At 34.3% G+C, this 20,840-nt stretch overlaps 1 protein-coding gene across 1 annotated transcript; it reads right to left on the reverse strand.

Moving 5' to 3' along the window:
- Positions 1-5,733: 5,733 nt before the first annotated feature.
- On the reverse strand, positions 5,734-19,993 carry LOC148803272 (ubiquitin C-terminal hydrolase 12-like). Its single transcript, XM_088894818.1, has 12 exons — positions 19,990-19,993; positions 19,020-19,192; positions 18,820-18,928; positions 18,609-18,724; positions 16,656-16,754; positions 11,137-11,246; positions 10,887-10,961; positions 8,596-8,674; positions 8,307-8,453; positions 8,128-8,208; positions 7,926-8,045; positions 5,734-5,820 (listed from the first exon to the last, which is right to left on the reverse strand). Exons 1-12 carry the CDS (start codon positions 19,991-19,993, stop codon positions 5,749-5,751), a joined length of 1,185 nt encoding a protein of 394 aa, XP_088750944.1. The 3' UTR covers positions 5,734-5,748.
- Positions 19,994-20,840: the final 847 nt, after the last annotated feature.

Genomic DNA, 20,840 nt, shown 5'->3' on the forward strand with positions numbered 1-20,840 from the left:
ACACACATGTCGTTTTTATAAAGATGGAATAGGATACTCATACAACATAATTCACTCAATTAAATAATTGAGTTTTATTGTTTAAGATAAGGACCATACAAGAGAGGGGTGATGATTTCTAGCCTGGCCAGAATGTGTGTATGCAGGTTAGTGCTGGTGTTTTAAAAGCGCAAGGCACAAAAAAGGTGCAGGGGCCAATTTGCGCCCAAGGCGCATGCCTTTATGAAGAAAGGCATAAAAATACAAAAAATATTAAACATGATACTAATAAAAAATATAAACCTACATTTAAAAAAAATGTTTTAAAATACCTATTAAAAATACATAAACATAACATGTAAAGCGTATTCAAATGAGAATTTAAAAATAAAATCAAACATCTAAAAACATTTTCAAGCATGTAAAACCCACAATCTCTTTTTTTCCTCAATTGCATTACTTCAAGTAGCTAATGTGATGTAAAACATATTGCATTCCTGATTCTACGAGCTGCCTTTGTGTCATGCCCCTCGAAGCAAGACAAACAAGTCCATGTTAGGGTCTTACATTCTTAGTTCTCACACAAAAAATAAGGATTTTACAATTTTAATTGCTTTTTGAGGAGATATTTTAGTAGGACGATGGACGAATAAATGAACAACATTACCAAATAAGGGGTTATCAAAGCATGGCACAGGGATCCGGGGGGAGAGCCCTCAGCCCAGCCGTTAGGTTCAAAAAAGCAAAAAAAAAACGTCCAATTTTCAAAACACACATGCATGGGCTGAGGCACAAGGCACATCAGGCGCACCAGGCATGCGCCTTTTGAAAGGGTTGCACCTAGGACCTAGGTGAGGTGCATACCCTAAAATGCACCTCACATGTGCGCCTGAGGCATGCCCTATAAATCATTGGTATGTGCTATATATTACATTTTATATGATATTAAGTATAACACATAAATCTACAAAAGGATGGACAAGCCAAAAGGTCAATCAAGAGTCTCTTGCAATGGGTGGGATACCACTCAGCTAAACAGTTGTAAGGCCAGAAATGCAAGACACTAAAGAAACATGTCCAAAAAATGAGTGTGATAGTGTTAATGTTGAGATGGATGAGTGGATAAAACAAAAAGGACAAGGTCAGAGATGAAGTCGTTGAAAAGAACTAAAGTGTAGCTCCTATACGTGATAAAAATGAAAAATAGTAGACTAAAACGGTTCATTCAAATGCACAGAAGACCATCTACAGCACCCATAAGAAGTGATCTGTTACAAGTTGAAGGGACCCTTAGAGCTAGGGGCAGATCGAAAAGGACATGGGTTGTAGTAAGATACGATTTAAGCCCTCTAACTTAGCAACGGGTATGGCACTGACCAGAATGGAAGGTGAGTGTACTCGTGTATTATATTTAAAGTTTCTTTCCTTCTTCCCACATTACCCAAACAAAACAAAAATTGTAGGCCGGAACCCAGCCTAGGGTTCAGGTCAGGCAAAGGCACAGGTTCAGCCATGATCATCCCTAATTCAGGGTATCATGTAGATGGTTTCGTACTTCCCTTGATTACATCTCCATGGAGAGGCAGAGAAAACCCTTGCTAACTTAAAGAAACAAACAAAACAAGGCCAGAGAACTTAATTTCAGTATTGCAGAATTCTTCAACTAAGTATACTGATTTCATTTCCTCTTCAAATATCTCCCAGAGTTTTTCTTTGGGAAAGAAAAAAGGTATAACAGAAATATTTTAATTAATAAACTTCACTTGTAGATATCACAATCAGTCCCATTATTTATTGGGCTGTAAAACTTTTATGTTACCCTATATATAAAGCTTTAACTTACAGGAGACAGCAATCAGCCAAGTTGAATACAAGGGACATATACAGTTGGGTAACTCCCACATATATTTTTCATCTCTCGTAGGGAACTGCGATCCGCCAGATTTAAATAACCTAACCATAGACAGTTTACTCAAGAGAAAAGGTGATGAGAAACCAGGAATTTTATGCTTAGGGGAAAATGAAAGATAACAACAGATGTATTAAAAGGAAGGCTTTTATTTTTCTTTTTTCCCTACCTGTGATGCTTCATATCAGTTAATGTCTCTTCTCCTCATAGAAATCTCACAAGATTTTGGGAGTTCCTCTTCTCTTCTTTCTTTCTCAATATTTCACTCACTCTTTGTTTCTCTTTCTGGGGACTCACTTCAACATTCATTTTCCTTGGTAGTATTAGGAAGCATAAGAGACCTTTTATAAATGGGAAGGGGTTGTAATTTAACCATTCCACACACCTCTTACTAGAATAAACATCCCCCTCAACTAAATGAGGGATCACAGTTAAGTGCTGATTTAAAGTTGTCCTTCCCATCTAAAGAAGAGAGGGACTTGTGTAGCTCTCTAGTCTGCCCTTTTATTTAATAGGATATACTCAAGTATACAAGTTGGGACCCGTGCAATGCACGGACCATGCCACGCAAAACTGAAGTAGAAAGAGCTTTATAACATTTCTAATTCAACCAACTCAATCCAACCCAAGTATTATATTTTTGAGTAATGTTTAGTTGTTCCAACCACAATCCAAATTGAAACCCTAGTGAGAGTAGCTAATCTCATATAGGGATCTCAGTGGGTCCACTTAAATGGTAAATTCAATTTGACTCACCCATAGATGGTCAAGTTAAAGTTTTGATTATTTGACCCAAATTGGATGTAGGTTTGGCTGACCTGACCCATCGAGCAATAATAACCTTACACATAAAGGGTATTCTTGTAATTTGGTTTGACATCAAACCCCTAACCTTAAAGTTTATGATTTCTTTCAATGTTTGTTTTAACCCAAATCTAGTGTAAGATTAGATTACAGACTTCAAACCCCTAACCTTAAAGTTTATGATTTCTTTCAATATTTGTTTTAAAAAAGTGTGAGGTTAGGTTAGGGTTTTGATTAATTAACCCATATCGAGTTCAGATTTGGCTAACCCCCACCCATTGGATCATAATACCCCTACACATATAAAGGGTATTCTTGTAATTCGGTCTGACTTCTACCCCCTAACCTTAAAGTATATGCTTTATTTCACTATTTTCTTTTGAGCTTTTTTGTTCTTCCACTTTTGAGAAGTGGTACCCTAGAACCCATAAACCAACTTCCAACTTAAATTATGACTCTTGAGTTTCCAAAATGTTTCACAAAAAATAATTGAAAGACTGTGAGACGGGTTGGATCGGTATCAAGTTGTACCCTGTAGACCAGGGCAGGTTCAATCCAAAAACCAGCATAGTATTGAGTCAGGTTGGGTTAGGCTTCAGTGGAAGCAGGGGAGGGATGAGTTAGGGTTGAGACAAACCCGTGCCAACCCACCCAACTCTATAGGGTTCAGCCTGATACCAAACCAACCCATATCATAGTCTTTTAATTGTATTTTATCATTATTTTCATTACTGATATTTTACTTAAATAATTCATTAAATATGGTAATTTACTATTAAATTACTTTTTCAAACAGTTCAGTAACTAATTAAGTATCAAAATTTACACAAATTATGGTAATTTTCAAAAATAATTATCAATATTATTAATTATATTTATACTATTAAGTATTAAATTACTTTTTCAAACAGTTCAGAACTAATTAAGTAGCAAAATTTACAAAAATTATGGTAATTATCATAATTATTAATTACATTTATACTTAACTAATAATTTAAGTTATTTATCAGTAATAATTTAATTATAATTACTATTATTTTAATCGCTGTAAAATTATTTTACAGAAATAAAAATAACAATAGTTATAATTTAAGTAATTCATTAAATATGGTAATTTAAAACTAAAGTACTTTTTCGGAAAGTTTAGTAATTAGTTAACTATAATTACTTATATTAAAAGTATTTTTTTACATTAATTAATTAACCATAATTAATTAAGTAATAAATTATCAACTCTAACTAATTAATTGACTATTTAATTTTGAAATTGTATTTTTTATAATTATGATAAGATTTTTAATTAATTATTAATTTTTTACCTTACTTTTATTATTTGTCTTATTGCATTATATATTTTTCCCTTATTATTATTTTAGATATGTTTTACTCATCTTATTTCAATATTTAAATTTTAACTCAAACTTTCCTTAAACTTTCTTCCAAAAAAGTTTTAACATAAACATTAATATTTTAATACATTGATGAGAAATTAAGTGCATGTATTTTGCAAGGTGGATAGAGATAGAGATGGAAATAAATAGAAATTAGGTAGGGAGATGGTTTAGGAAAATTTTTAGGAGAGGAGATGATTTAGGTGATTGGAAACGTGAGAGTGAGAGAGATTTTAGGAAAACAGGGGTGCTGTAGTGGCAAGTTGAGAGTGTAAGGAATGGTATTTTAAGGAGCAAGGAAAAGCCTCAATTGGGTAAGGAGATAAGGGAGAGGCCATCTTTGTTTTAATATATGCTAATAGATCCTAATAATATTGTCCCAATCCTTGTAAAGGAATCTAATTATTAAAAATTAATCATAAAGACAAATCTCAAGTTTTGATTCTCAATGCTAAACAGTAGTTTCAACACAGGCATAGTAAGTACACTTGCTTAACTGTAGTTCATTGGAAGTTTCACCCATACCACAGGCTGTTAGAAGTAAATGCTAAGATGGTAACTCTGAGTAGCAGACCCATCTTTGACACTTCCTAGGACCAACTGACAGCTTATACAGAAACGAAGTTTGGTGTCACTGGAAATTTGGATCAGAAACAGAGTACAACTTTGGATTTCTCCTATGGCCAAGGCTGAGATCAAGGGTTCCACATTCCCCCCTCCATTCCTCGCTCTCAAATCAATACAATAGAAACAAGTTGGCAAATCCCAGTGTTTTAAAAGCGCAAGGCTCAAAAAAGGCACAGGGGTCAATTTGCACCTGAGGCACAAGGCGCAAGGCGAGGCGCACGCCTTTTTGAAGCAAGGCGCAAAAATACAAAAAAAAATGCTAAAAATAAAATAAAATGTCAGAAAATTCAAAAAAATCAAAAAAAAAATTAAACATAATATTAATAAAAAATATAAACTTAAGTTTTAAAATAAATGTTTTAAAAAACCTATTATCTAAAATTAAAATACATAAACATAAGATGTAAAGCATATTCAAATGAGAATTTAAAAATAAAATCAAACATATAAAACATTTTCAAGCATGTAAAACCTCTAATCTCTTTTTTCACTCAATTGCATTACTTCAAGTAGCTAATGTAATGTAAAACATATTACTTTCCTGATTCTATGAGCCGCCTTTGTGCCACACCCCTTGAAAACCAAGAGGTTTTTATTTAGAAAAATAGAGAAAAAGAGAGAATTTGGCACAAATCTGCATCAGTGCAATTATTCTAACTATCCAATAATTGTATTTGGCATGTAAACTCAAAAACCATTACCACAAGGGATGGGGTGGAACTCTTGGAAATGATGTTTATTAATTTTTTTTTTATGAATAAAAATAATTTATTAAATCAGAATATAAGGCAATACAGGAAACCCATGAAGAGGCACGAGGTGTTACCTCTTCTAACAAAGTATTACATCAATTAAGAACTGGATAAGCAGAAATAAACAGAAATAAAATTACATAGCAACCCAATGGCGTTTATTAATGTACTACTAGTATATTTATAAAATCAACTTATGTCAAGCCAAAAACCCAACAGTTAAACAGCTTAACTCTGAACCACCGATCCCATAATTTCAGCCAGATTCTTGTTATACAACAATAATTTAATGTTCATGACATAAGTTCAAGCCCGTCTTGGTGGTTAGGAGGAACTCTTCCAATGCAGTTCCTTGGACCTTCCAAGATGTAACAAGGTCTTTGTAAGAAAACATGCAAGTCAGATCATATGACAGAAAGAACATGAAAGGAGTATTATAGCAATATAACAAAAAATGGTGCAATGCAGTCATTGATGACAGAAGTCCATTAAATGAATAAAGTCTGAAGAAAAAAAAAAAAAAAACCCAAGTGACAGTTGAACATAGAATCTATTCTCCCATGCTAGGAATTTTCAAACCATAACCAGTGTTTTAAAAGTGCAAGGAACAAGGGCCAATTTGCACCCAAGGCGCAAGGCGAAAAAAATATTAAAAAAATGCTAAAAAACAAAAAAATGTCAGAAAATTCAAAAAATGCCAATAAATTCAAAAGAAATGCAAAAAAATCAAAAATATTAAGCATAGTATTAATAAGAAATATAAACTTAATTTTAAAATTAATGGTTTAAAAAACTTATTATATAAAAGTAAAATACATTAGCATAACAAGTGAAGCATATTCAAATGAAAATTTAAAAATAAAATCAAACATATAAAACATTTTCAAGCATGTAAAGCCCACAGTCTCTTTTTTCCTCAATTGCATTATTTCAAGTAGCTAATGTGATGCAAAACATATTACATTCCTGATTCTACGAGTCACCTTTGTGCCACACCCCTTGTACGCCTTTTGAAAGTGCTGCACCTAGGACCTGTGCGAGGCACCTACCCTAAAATGCACCTCGCCTGTGTGCCTAGGTGCGGAGGCGTGCCTTTTAAATCACTTCCCATAACATAAATAAATGACAAAATGTTTAATATTTCCATCCAAATTAATAATGGCAAGAAAAGCACAATGAAAGTTACTAATACTCATCCCTAGAAGGAACAAGAGCTCTGAAACATACCCGATGGCTCCTTCACTTGTGCCTCTCTCTACTCTACCCTCTCCTCTCCAGTCTCCAATCTTTCCTATTAAAGAAATCTGGTCAAGGCCAATTCCTCTAAAAAATAGTTGTGTTCTGTTGGGTATGGAAAACTTGCAAAAGCAAAAACCCTATATGTGCTTGTCCCCAAATTGGTGCATTGTGTAAAGTGAAGAGTGAGGAATGTCACCATTTGCTAATATCTTGCTCTTTTGTTGCCAATATTTGGAACTGGGTTTCATTATTATTTGGGTGCAGGTGGAACTTGCTTGTCTTTTGTTCCATCAGCCTTTGGGAAATTGATAGAGAGGGAAGCTAATGTGGAAATGCATTAGAGCAGCTAGCTTGTGGACTTTATGAGAGGAGGGGAATGCTAGAATTTTTCAAGAAAAGGAAAGAAGCCTTGCTGAAGTAGAGGAGTTTATAATTACAAGGGCAACCTCTTGGCTAAAAACTTCAAACTTGTTTGTGGATTTCTCTTTTGACGATTTAAGGAGAAATTGCATAGTAATGGCATCCATAGCCTCCACAAAGAACAAACTACAAGTAGAATCAGAACGCCCTCCGTAGGAAATGGTAAAATTGAATTTTGACGGAAGCAGTCAAGGAAATCCAGGGCCCTCGGGCATAGGAGGGATTCTAAGAGATAAAGACAGCAAGGTGGTAGTGGGCTGGCTGACAAATCCAGAAATAGTTTTGTGGGGTTACAGGGATCTTTTAAAGAATGTTAGCTGGCGTACAAGAAATATGGCAGTTAGGTTTCAGTGGATTAGCAGATCTGCAAATGCAACCGCTGATTCTTTGGCAAAACAAGGGGTATCAAGGGTTGACCTGTTTTGGGCTACCTAATAATTGTAATTCAGGCTAGTGTGTGTTTATTTGCTTAATGCTAAGTTCCAGGGGGAAGTAACATCTCGCGCCCCCTCTTAAGCTGATTGTACACAATACACTCTTTCTATGGTTAATAAAATTGCACTCATTTATCAAAAAAAAAAAAAACTCATCCTTATGGGACCATCCTCAGTTTACAAACCCACTTCATTGCCCACATCCCTCATACAAAAGATACGATGATAATTTGATATTTAGTGAACCACTATCAATGGAAACGTTTTTTATCAATAACAGATCAATGGAAACAATTAATTTCTTGATTGACAAAATACCTACAAATTAAACTTTCTGAAATCAGATGCAAATGAAACATTAAGCAAGTACCTTGAAAATGTTGAAAGGCATCTGCTTCTGAATACGGAAGCTGTGAACTTTGTCATGATCCACTATATCAAAATATATATCCCTTCCAAACTGTTCTACAAGATCCTCATTTCGAGCAACCTAGAGGTAATAATCAAATGCTTTAGCATAGAGTGTTCAATGATAGCTAATAACAAAGAAAGACAATCTTGGAAGCCATAACCTTTATAATAGTATAAAGGTGTGCCTCTGCTTTTTCTTTTTTCTTGTGCTCCTCTTCTTCTTGTTCTTTCTTCAACCTTATCTGAAATATGTTATTGAAGACCCTCTATTAAAATCTTCACAGAAACAGTCAAGTTACAAATTCAAATCTACGATACATAGAAGAAGTATCTTACTTACCCTAAGGTGTTCAGCAATATCCTTCTCATCCACATTGCAAATTATTTTCTCCTTGCCACTTTCGCGTATATATACAAGCATATATGCATTTGAATACTTTGTGAACTTAAATGGAGTATTGTTGAAGCCAAGATTCGTTTGTGGCAACTGTCGAGCAAAAAGAGAAAAGGCAGCATAAAATAAAACAGTAATCAAGGTTACCATTGAGAAGCGCAATTTTTTCTTATCTAGATAGAGATGCATTTTTATATGCAAAAAGCACTTGTAAGTTTGATTAAAAATGTGTCACCTCTTCCTCACCGCCATACTGCTCCTCTAGTGCCCTCTTCATATCTTCTTTTGTTACTTGTTCATCATCAAATTTGAACCTAAAAGCATCAATCACTCAATCGCTATCAGATTTTACAACACTAAAGAGCGCTAACACAGTCACAGTGATACAGGACCAAACATGACAGATAGAGATCCTAAATAGTGAAATTAAGATAAAGATCATTATCAAATAATGATTCAATATATCTCTGATGTTTTGGGAAGGGTGGGCTGGATAGAGACATAACTTTTGACCAAGGATTAAGGTATTAGTACGATATGCCCAATACAGAGTGTATCATATGGGTATCAGAAGGCACTGATACTGGATACGCTATGACTGGAAGTGTATCCTTTCAGCTGTGCATATCAGCCCGATACGCCACCGTATCTGTGTGTATCATATAGTATCATTTAATACGGTCCAATACTCAGCGATACAGAGGTGTATCAAGGGCCTGTAATAAAACGCGGTATAAAAATTAAAGGGTGGTGTGATTCAAACCCAAGACACCTACGCCCAATAATTAAACACACCTTTAACCACTAAGCCAACATTCATTTTATGATAATAAGTGAAATACATTAACATTTATTCAATTTAATCTCCACAACCAATTCATATAAATAGCATATATTATATTCAACCACCCTAACTATAAATTAAAAAGAATAATATTTAAGATTAATATTTTATAAACTAATAGAACATATAATCTATCAAATCCAAATTTATATCAAAAAATGATTTTTAACCTCAAGAAATTTATATAAACAAAATAACTATTTTAGTACTTAAAATTTATAAATTTATAAATTTAACAATGTATTTATTATTTACAAATTATTTGAGAATATAATATAAATGAATATACATTTATATCAAAAAATTAAAAAATTAAAGAAATTAAAATATTAATAATGGAATAATTATTTTCGTAATTAAAAATTATGAATTTACATATGATATGTATGTTCGAAGTTTTAATAAATTTGATATATTTTAAGATTATATATTTTTGTAAATTATTAATTGATATTTTAATTTACATTTTATAATGACATTTTTTGTTTACAAAAATAAAAAAATATTATTTACCAAAAATTTGAGAATTAAATTTTTAGTTGACCTTTTTTATTAATGTTAAAATTAAAAAAATAAATATAAAATGATTAATATAATAATTCAAATATAATAGTTGCATATGTTTTTTTGCCTAGGACTTTAATAGAAAATAAAATAATAACAGTTGTGTGTGTATTAATTTGTAAAAAAACTATATAATATATGTCTTGGACTCTTGATTAATGTATGTATTATCAGTAAAGTTGTATGATATTTATTAATCCTAGTATAATAATTGTAATGTATTTTTTCATATATACCATAAAAATATACATTTCCTATGTATTTATACACTATTTGGGATTATTTTGACATTAGATTTAGTGATGTTAACAATACTTATGGAATTTGTATGTATTTTCCTAACGTATCCAAGTGTTTCCATATTTTCGTTTGTATCCATGTATTTATACACTATTTGTGATTATTTTGACATTAGATTTAGTGATGTTAATAGACTTGTGGAATTTGTATGCATTTTCCGAACATATCCAAGTGTTTCCATATTTTCGTCTGTATCGATGTGTTTCCAAAGTGTATCTGTATCCATATCCGATACTTTAATCCTTGCTTTTGACATTTTTTGCATAAAGTGGCCACTCTCAAGCACAAAACCATGTTCTCGTGATTGTTAACCTCAAATTTACCATTACACCATTCAATGGCCCTCAATAACAAAGGTGTATTAAAAGTATGCATAACAATAAATATATGGAAGCAAAATAGCTACTTTAAACATTTAAAACTCCAAGGTGAACAATACAATTGGAAAAAAGTAAAGAAAAAGAGACCAAATGATAGAGGGGGATGTTTGGGAAAAAAACCATAAATATAGTACAGATGATCAATCAAAAACAGCTTATAGTTCAATCAGCATCGAAACAATTGCTAGAGATGAGGAATATCAAATTCCTCAATCTAAATGAGGAAAACAGAGTTTTTAAAATCATGTGTATAGTAGGATACTTCCATTGCAGGTGTCTGCACTTAATAGCCCATTTTTACCACCTAAAATAGTGCAGCTACGGAAAAATGCTTTTTTTATTGCTACGGTTGAATGCATTTGATTAACCAGCAATTTTTCCCAAAGTTAACAACAGCCAAACAAAAATATTCAGTGAACAAGCTCTAGCTATACCTACCACTGATCAGAGAGAGTGGGCCTGATAAAAGCATAATAATGTCCACCATGCACCCCACCACTGTGAACCAAAACACTGCAAACAAACAAAAGTAAGAACCTGAACATAACAAAATAAAAAATTGACATAAACACAAATATATACTCCTCTCTTAGTCAAAGGTATCATACTTCACCAACCCATCCCAACTTAAATTATATAAATTACTCCTCTGAGAACTAGTATTGTAGGGGAAGCATCATGAAGGTACCTGTGGAGCATGTAAAGGTTGCGAACTCTTCGATCGGCTTCAGGTGACAGGTATTTTCCATTCTCTCTATCAAGGTCTAGTTCCAGAGGGAACTCATAACGGTCATTTATCTAAACCAAACAAAGCAATTCCGGGAATTAAATCTATTCTCAACAGAATCATATGCTATACAAAAAGTATAATTGAGAAAGTGCTTTTGCTTAAGGGAAAAATCATCTTACACCCCAAACTACAAAGAAAGGAATGATATAATCAGAGAAAACGAAAGAAAAATAAAACCTGTCACTAAATACAAGTAGAAATCAAATACAAAACAGAGATAACAAGTAGAAATTGATTAAAAAGACATTTCAAGAGATTGTGTAATTTATCTCACCAGGAAAGATGATGAAAACAGTTGTAGCATTCAAAGCAGAAATACAGAAAACAGAGAGAAAACAAACATCTTTTGGGTAAAAAGATTGCAGAAAATCAAGTTTTGGGCTTTCCTGTTATTTCTATCACAGAGCAGCGACCATTCTATGAACTCCCATAAGCATCCATGACACTGTAAGGTCAAAGTTAAGTTAACTTTCTAAGTCAAGTAAAAGAGGAACTTAGATTCTATTCAAGTTTCTAGCAATGTGATTCCTTCAGGCAGCCAACTCTCCAGAATTTTGACTATATTATATTCTATTAGGAAAAAATCTTTCTTCATCAAAAACAAAAAGAATTTATTAAATGCAACAACAGAAAGATCAAAGGCGGAAGCCATAGTTCTAGGTGTAGACCTCAAAGAGGCAACCTTCTCCTACAAGAAGTTGAATTCTGGCCGCCTTGTAGATGGATCACCTTGACAGTGAAAAAGCACCTAGGTGTTAGCAAGATGCATTTTTTTTTTTTTTGATAATTATGTTAGCAAGATGCATTGGCTACACTAATTTCAACTAAGGTTAAATCACATCGCCTTTTTATCTTTCAATAAAGTTCTCTTTCAGTTTTCATCACAAGAACTGAGATTAAATCTAAAAAAGAACATCTGATGCACATGTACACGTTTTTGTATATAAAGCATAGACATGCATGTGCACGCCCATAAGTCAAAACTTCTAGAAAATAGTGAAGAGTATTATGGGATAGCAACTACGAAAAGAATTGTTAAAAAATATAATCAGAGATAGCAAAATCTCCTTCAACCAACACTCAGGTGCAGGGCAAGTCAATACTTATTTCAAACCAAAAATAAATCTCTACAAAATTGGGCTGCATTGAAAAGGGGGGCGCCTAGGGGGCGAAGCCCCCCAGCCAAAGGGGTCGAGGGCGGACCACTTTCTTTCCTCTTATCTTTTTCTTTCCCTTCCCGTCCCTTTCGCCCCCCAACCAAAGGGGCCGAGGGCAAACCACTTTCTTTCCTCTTCTCTTCCCTTCCCTTTCCTTTTCTCCTTCTTTCTTTTTCTTTCCCTTCCCTTCCCTTTATTTTCTTTTCCTTTCCCTTTTTTCTTCTTTTTTCCTTTTTTTTCTGTCTTTTTATATGAGGTGTGCATGAGGCATATGGCTCAGAGGTGTACCTCTGGCATACACCTCAGAGCGTTTTGGGAGCGCCTCGCCTAGAGGCGCACCCCATGCCTTTTAAAACACTGGTTTAAATTATAAGCATAATAACTAAATACAGAAATTACCTACTGAAACATCAAACCTAAGGTCAACTCATCAGAACATAACAATAAGCCAAATAAGGCACATTTAGGTTCAGCTGAGCTTCATCTGTGGACCTAGGCAACCCTTTTTTTTATCAGCAACACAAATTGATTCATTAATTTTATAATAAAGAAATACAACAAGAAGTTGTGGGCAGAGACAACAAGCCCAAGAAGAACTCTCCCAATATTTACAAAACAGCCCAAAACACAGATTGTCTCTGAATTCCTTGTTTAGCTAAACCATCAGCCATACTGTTTCCAGATCTCCTAATCCACTTATTTGGATCATCATGTCTTTAGATATCTATTTGACGTGCCTGAACTCATTCCTTAGCTGCCATATTACTCCTTCCCCTTTTTCAGCCAACCCACAACTATTTTCCAATCACCTTCAATAATCAGCCTATCAATCCCCATTTCTTTAGCTTTCTCTACTCCGTACACTGTTGCCATCAGTTCTGATCTTACCACATCTCCATGTTGAATAGGACCTGAATACATGGCTAGAATGTTTCCATCTTCTTCCCTGATTACCCCACCAATACCTAATGGTCCAGGATTACCCATGCAGCTAACATCAAAGTTCAATTTCTTCCATCCAACAAATGGAGGTGACCAGGCCTCATGTACTTTTTGTCTTCGAGAAGAAGAGTAAACTATTAGTCCCCATGAGCTGAAGAAATCTTCAACCTTAAAGTCAGCAAAGAGAAATAAAGTTTTCATCCAATGTGCCACTGTCTAGTGCATCTCCCCATTATCCTGCCTCTTCTTTTAGAGCAACTAAAACTATGAGAGCTAAACAATCTTTCCAAACTATCAAGGGAAAGCCATCTGCAAACCAAAAAGAGATGAAAACCACTCCCAAATAAAGATAGAAAAAGGATAGGATATTAATAGATGAAAAGCAGACCATACAACTTACATAAGAAGCACCAACTTGGGGACCAACAGTAATTTGGTCTTTTCCTCTAAAACAAATCATGTGTTAATGGAACCATGATACACTTCCCAACAGAAAGCATTGACTCCTGGAGGAATAGGCTGAGACCAAATCTCCTTAACAGGGAAAGGAGAAAGAGAGGTGGCTACAAGAGAGTTCAGAAAAGACTTGCAAGAAAATTCCCATGTTTGATTAAGGGCCCACATTCTAGAATCTGAACCACCATCCCCCAAGACCACTGAATTCAACAGGCTAAGCAAAGCAGAAACTCTAGATATTTAAGATTATCTAAGGTTTCTAGTAAAAACCGGATTCCAATTCAAGCCTGATTAGGATGAGGATGAGCTGATAAAATCACACACAAGTTTTCCTTTAAATCTAGAGAGATCAAAGAGAGAATGAAAGAAGGAAACCCCCGACCCAGATATCCTCCCAAAACCTAATTCTCTGACCCAAAGACAAGTCATACCTTATGTGAGTGAGGAACTCAGGAAGAATGTTGTGGATAGCCTTCCAAGGAGCAGCCAAAGTAGCCCGCATCCCACCCATTGTTAAACCTAATTCTCTGACCCAAAGACAAGTCATACCTTATGTGAGTGAGAAACACAGGAAGAATGTTGTGGATAGCCTTCCAAGGAGCAGCCAAAGTAGCTCTATGCAAGCAACCTGCATCCCACCCATTGTTTGGCAGCCCATGGACTTCTCATTTTCTTTAGGGAAACTCCTGAGCCAGTTACTCAACAAAGCCATATATTTCAACTTAACATTTCCAATGCCCAGTCCCCCTTCCTCCTTCAACTACACCACCTTGTCCCATCCAACCAACTGATCTTTCTTCCCTTCCCCATGTTCCCAAATGAAATCTCTCATAATCTTTTCAGTCCTTACCACTGCTTGGGGCATCCTAAAAACTGACCTGTAGTACACAAAGATTTGCTAGGGTGGAGTTGATCAATGTAATTCCCCCTCCCAACGAAATATAATTCCCTTTGCAGCTTGCTATCCTTCTCTCAAACCTTTCCACTACTAAGCATAGTTTTCAAGGCATCTAGGCAATTCTAGGCGACACTGGGGCGCCTAGTCGCCTAGGCGATAAAAATTTTATAATATAAAAAACCGACTTTTGGCTAGTTTCCTAGTTGTAAATACCATTCAGCATGTATGTTAATTGAAAAAATAGCAATTGTCTTTATTAAGAACATTTAGATTTCAAAAATTACAGTGGCATTATTAAAAATTCAATTTACGATATAAAATAAATATTTTAGACTAAGAAATATGGAAATTTCCCACTTTCTCGTATTAAAAAATTATATTTAAAATATAAAATAATATTAATATATATATATATGGTCAAGTCGTTCGATTTTGGTCAGTTTACAAATGGCCAAAGCGAAATTGATCCAACCTCATTGGGTTGGGAGATTATTGGACTAAAATCGACCGGAAATACTAGAAAACTGACTAGCTCGGGTCGAGTTGATTGGGTTGGTCGGTTTCATTAGTTCGATGAACAACCCTAGCTAAAATTAATTATTATTATTTTTTGTATTGTAAAAAATTCATTAAAAGTACTATATAAAATATAAATAATTATTAACTATTTAAAAAGTTAAAAATATAAAATAGTTCTACACTCTTATGTGCTTCTATTGTTTAGCTTTCGCTTAACAAATCCCGTGCATCGCACGGGTCCTGACTAGTAGAATAATAAACGAACAAACTCTGTGTAGGGCACGAAGGGAAACAAATGGATGTTTGAAATGCCACCAATAAATAATCTAAACAAATTAAAATTCAATGGTTGCAGCTTTGGCAACCAGGGAGCTTCAGGAATGGAAGGAGTTTTCAGAAACAATGGTGTCCATCTTGACCATGTATTCTTGTACAATCAGGAATAGTCACTCACATAGTTGTCAAGGCATCGCCTAGGCGACTAGGCACCCTTGGCTGGGCGCCTCGCCCAAATTCCTTGACTTTTAGCAATTAGGCGCCCTTCTAGGCAACTAGGCGCCCGCGTAGGCGACATGTAAACAAGTTGTGTACGTGGAAATACAGGCATTAGGCATATAATGAGAGAACCACATGCTTTAGCTTTGAAAACAAGAACAACTTTCTCTTGCATTAAAAAGGTCTGCTAACAGTTGTCAAATGTATTGGCCAGGCAAGGGCCAATAGAAGTGGATTGTTTAGGGGAGTCATCGCTTAAACAGCAATTGGCATATGTAAACAAAATGAAGAGAGGAAGAAGCAAGAGATAGCCAAATGTAAAAGGGTGCCATTGCACATTGCAATTTGTACTACATTCTTTTTGAACATTAATAAACCCCATTTCAGTTACTGATTTAAAAAAATAGAAGGAATTTTGAAGGATGTTCCAATCACTCCCAAAAAATTTGCAGAGACATGTTGATTCACTTGGCAATCAGATTGTTGGACAAGATGCAGATAAACATCAAAAGCAACCAGGATGAGATCATTAGACACTAAGATTGACAACTTTCTACATATTATTTTCCCTTACATGCATATGATAAGGAAACACCTTCTAGTGTAATAGTAAAAAAGGGCATCCCAAAAAACGAGGCTCCCGCCAATGCAGGATCTAGGGAGGGACAGATGTATGTAGCCCTACTCCTGTACATACAGAGCCATTTCCAAGATTTGAACCCTGGTCACCCAGGTCACAATGGAGCAACTAACCGTTGCACCAAGGCCCACCCTCACATCTGGTATAATAGTATAGCTGTTATATCATTGTATGTTCATGAAATCTATTATTTCCTATTAAAACCAAAACAAATAAAAAATCAAAACTAATATATTCACCAAAAGTGGAAAAATAGTTAGAATACACAAAAAAAAATTAAACAAATAATGGTTCAAGTAATATCACTAACCTTGACCATAGTATCTCGCATGAAATCATATTCAAATCGTTTCAGCTGAAGTTGAAGGACAGGAGGAAAATCAATGAAAAGGACCCCCTTTCTAGCATCCTGAAAGAATCAAATAGTAGTAGTCCCTTTAATAACCATCTTCAAGCAGCATACTTAATCCAATCCAAATGAAAAGAAAAGATAAATAAAAAGATGCTAAATGTCATAATATTTTGTTCAATTACCAGAATTAAGCATTAAACTAAATCAGTTCACATGGCTAAAAGCTAAAAAATTTTATTATTATTTTTAATAAATCACAAGTTATTCAAACAAATCACTGCATCAAAAATTAAGACATTTGTATTTTCTCATTTAATACAATGTAGATTTTTATTTTGATTGGCAAATATAACTAGATAATATTGCATGCGACCACCATCACAACCTATTATCCACCCCCCAAAAAAAAGAATAAAAATGCTCAAACAACCAGCAAACCCTCTATGCAAGGAGGGACTCATAATATAAGAAATTCCAAATGAATAGAAAATCATTATAAAGGAGATATAAATTGATTTGTGGGGAAAGCAAGTGTAGGGTACAATATGTGCATGGAGGATTTTGGTTTGAGGCAAGGTTCAAAATATTGCAACGTTGAGGGGGGGTGGTCTCCTTATGTTCAAACACTAAACACCCCCAACATGTCCATCACTAAAAAACTCAGACAGAAAAAAAAAAAAAAAAGTTTCAACTATTTGAATCACATTATGTGAAAAAAAAAAATGTGCATCATGCATGTCAGTATTTTAAACCATGGTCATTGGAGAAGAATGAAACAAGAGATATAGTTTTAAAATCTGTAACAGCTAATAATATGACAATACTAAAGACATTTTAAAAAGAATGAACATTTAACAACATTTTTTTGATAAATGAACATTTAATAACATTTTTTAATAATAAGAAGAATAAAATAAGGCTTTCATTAAATATAAAAAAGGTTACAATTCCACATGAATGAACACTAAATAGCATTTAAAAGTGGGTCAAACTCAAGTCAAATAGATTTTTCCTTACTACAAGACTAAAATAAATCAGGTGTAAAGACTTGTTATTCCAAAAGGAAAGCTACCAAATGGAAGAAAAATAGAAAAGAAAATAGATGCCCAAGAAATGTTTTAAGGACTCACAATTTAAGGGCCCATAATTTGAAAAGGCTAGAAGAACATGGATTGTAGTAGTAACTAGTAAGAAATGATTTAAGGGCAAATAATTTAACATGTATGAAACTGAAGAAAATGGAATAATGAAACAGGATTCATGTAGCCAACCCCATATGGTTGAAACTTGAAACAAGGCTTAGATAATGATGACTACAACAACTATAACAATGTTCTCCCTTTATCCTCTTGTTCAATTTCTGCAACAAAAGAAAACTATTTCATTTGAAACTATTTCTATCTTTCAAATCAGAGTAATCCACTCAAAGAAGGCAAAGCACAAAGGAGGAATACCATGATCTAATGAGAATGGAAAGAGCTTATTAATAAACTGTATAGCTGGTGCAATGGAAAAACAAGGGGCAAATGGGATTCAACTATTTTGCAGTCAATTGTCTGAATGTTGAATGTAATGAGAAAAGGAAAGGACTAGGTGGCAAATACTAGTCTAAAGCTAAGGAATGTATGGCATGTATTATATGTGACATTTTTTGTTTCAAGTTTAATAAAATTTAACAGTTACCCATCAAACGAATAAGATAAATTAATATGCTATCAATGGTATGTTAGCATTTAACGTACCATTTGCTTGGGGAAAAAATAAAATGCTGCATTTTGGAGGGGATGGGAAAAAGGTCATCAAAAATCAAAAACAACTAATTGCCTTAAGATTTATCAAAAAAACAACTAATTGCCTTAAGCCACTTTTTATTCAAGTATTTAGACACAAATTGTTATCCAGCCTTTATACCTGTAGCCCATGTTGCTCAGCATGATACTTGTTATCACCTTCAAGATGTTCAACTTCTACATACTTATCAAAAGAAGCATAAACATCTTTACAGCCTTTGACATCAAGCTGAAGATCTGTCATTTATACATGGGCACTTCAGCACCACAGGAGATTGGCAAGGGCAATAAAATCCATTCTACAATTCAGATTAAAATTAAAACAAAAATACCATAAAATGACTCCTTCCTTGTAGACTTGTAATCTACATTGATGCATTCAATGTAGTTCATATGGTGCCCTTCAAATAATTGCTGTATTGTACCCTCTACAACAGTCCCCTAAACACCCAAACAAAAAATCAAAATCAAAATAGTCCTGGCAATGAGATGAAACTTTCTAAAAAAAAAGATTATGTTCACCAAAAAACACCTTCATTTTGTCTTCAAGCTTTTCACACAAAACCCTATTAAGTTCCTGCACATCATGCTGCATGAAAGAATCATATGTGTCCCATCCAAAAGACTTGGTAAGCTCTTTTGTTGCAACACTGTTGTCACTGTACTGGAGCTTGTAGAATAAGCTCTGGCATTCCAGCTTATTATCTTCATTTCAACAATCAATAAGTCCCAAAAAACCCTAGTTTTACCTCTCCCCTTTTCTACTCTTTTTCCTCCTACTATCCTCTTTCTCATGACTTAAACCACATTTAAGCCTTTCAATTTCAACCTTCTTTGTTTTCCTTTTTTTCATAAAAAGACCTTTGTTTCCCATTTTTTTTCTTTCCTCTCCCCCAATTCCTTTCTCCCCAGTTCTTTTTTATAAAACTATGGGATCACTTCCTCTTGACTAGGCTATTGGTCCTTATTATTGTATGGTCATTCTCGAAACAACCTAGGATGTTGGCAATATTCTCTTCAGTCTGCAAAAATAAGTCATGGTAACTCCTTGATTCCATCAACCTTTGGTGATTCAACAAAAGCAAGGTTTCGTATTATGTGCATTATGGGCCCTCCAAAAGATTTTAATTAACAGACAAGCAGTTCTGATCACAATTAAATGTGTTTTTGGAGGATCTTCGTGCATTTCTATAAATTCCAGGCTTATGCAAGGCATTATTGAAATTCCAAATTATTTTAAGGGCTTTATATTTAATTTAGTTTTTTTACTATTTATCATTATTTATCTGCAATTTTATTATGCAAATGTACTTGTCTAAGAAGCCAATTGGTATAGGCTTTTCTTTTCAAGGGAACACGAACAAATGAAACTTATACTTTTATGGAAGTACTTTTTTATTGACTTTATGAAAGAAGTATATTGATACAACCCTTATGTTCCTTGTATATCGATACAACGCTACGTGCTTGCACCCCTTTTAAACTAGCCTCAGCTAACTTACCCATTACAACATTTCTTTTACCAGGCATTATTTAATTTAATCAATATTCATTCCCTACAGGGGGCGTCTTTAAAAACGAGGAAGGAAGAACCATTGTTGTCCCCTCGAGATCAAGGGATGTTGGAGATTTTTTGAGGGCTGAAATAATGATTATGATGGAAGGTTTTCAAAGGGCTAGAGAATTAACATTCAAAAGCTAGTAATTGAGGGGGACTCAAATTTAGTTCTTGAGTGGTTGAAGGAAGAGGAATCTGGATGGTGATTCTATATTAATTAGGAAAGGAATACTTGGTTGTCTCGGGGAATGGAAATCAATGAGCAATGGGTGAAAAGAAAAGCTAATTCATTCTCTGATACATTAGCAAAGTAGGGGGTGGAAAGGGATCATTTATTTTGGGCTGTATTGTAAGGGAGAGTTAAGAGAGTTTATCACTCCCTTCATCCCCTTTGTACATTTTCTTTTCTTTTTTTTTTTTGATAATTGAATTCCCCTTTGTACACTTTCTTTATTATTATAATAAATCAGTTTCTGTTGTTCATCAAAAAAAAGTATCTTCTATTCAAAATCGAGCCCAAGGTTGTAGTCTCGAGACACTAGAGATTAGATGTGAATCGGAAAGGTGAAATTTGTTGACCTTGGAAGAGAGTGCCTTTGTCAATTCAGAGAGGCTGGAAAGGGGGGAGAAGGGAGATGGGAAAGCAAATAATAGTGCAGGATTTGAGTTGGAATATGAAGATGAGACCAAAGGAAAGGAAGTGTCAAATGATGATAAATCCACTGAAGGTCAGGCTGAAGGTTGTGAGGATGGTTTGCATTTTGAGGAAGTAAAGGTGGAGGTTGAGTGTGGACA

The sequence above is a fragment of the Nelumbo nucifera genome, chromosome 1, assembly GCF_055504915.1.
Source record: "Nelumbo nucifera cultivar China Antique chromosome 1, China Antique-T2T, whole genome shotgun sequence".
Lineage (NCBI taxonomy): Eukaryota > Viridiplantae > Streptophyta > Magnoliopsida > Proteales > Nelumbonaceae > Nelumbo > Nelumbo nucifera.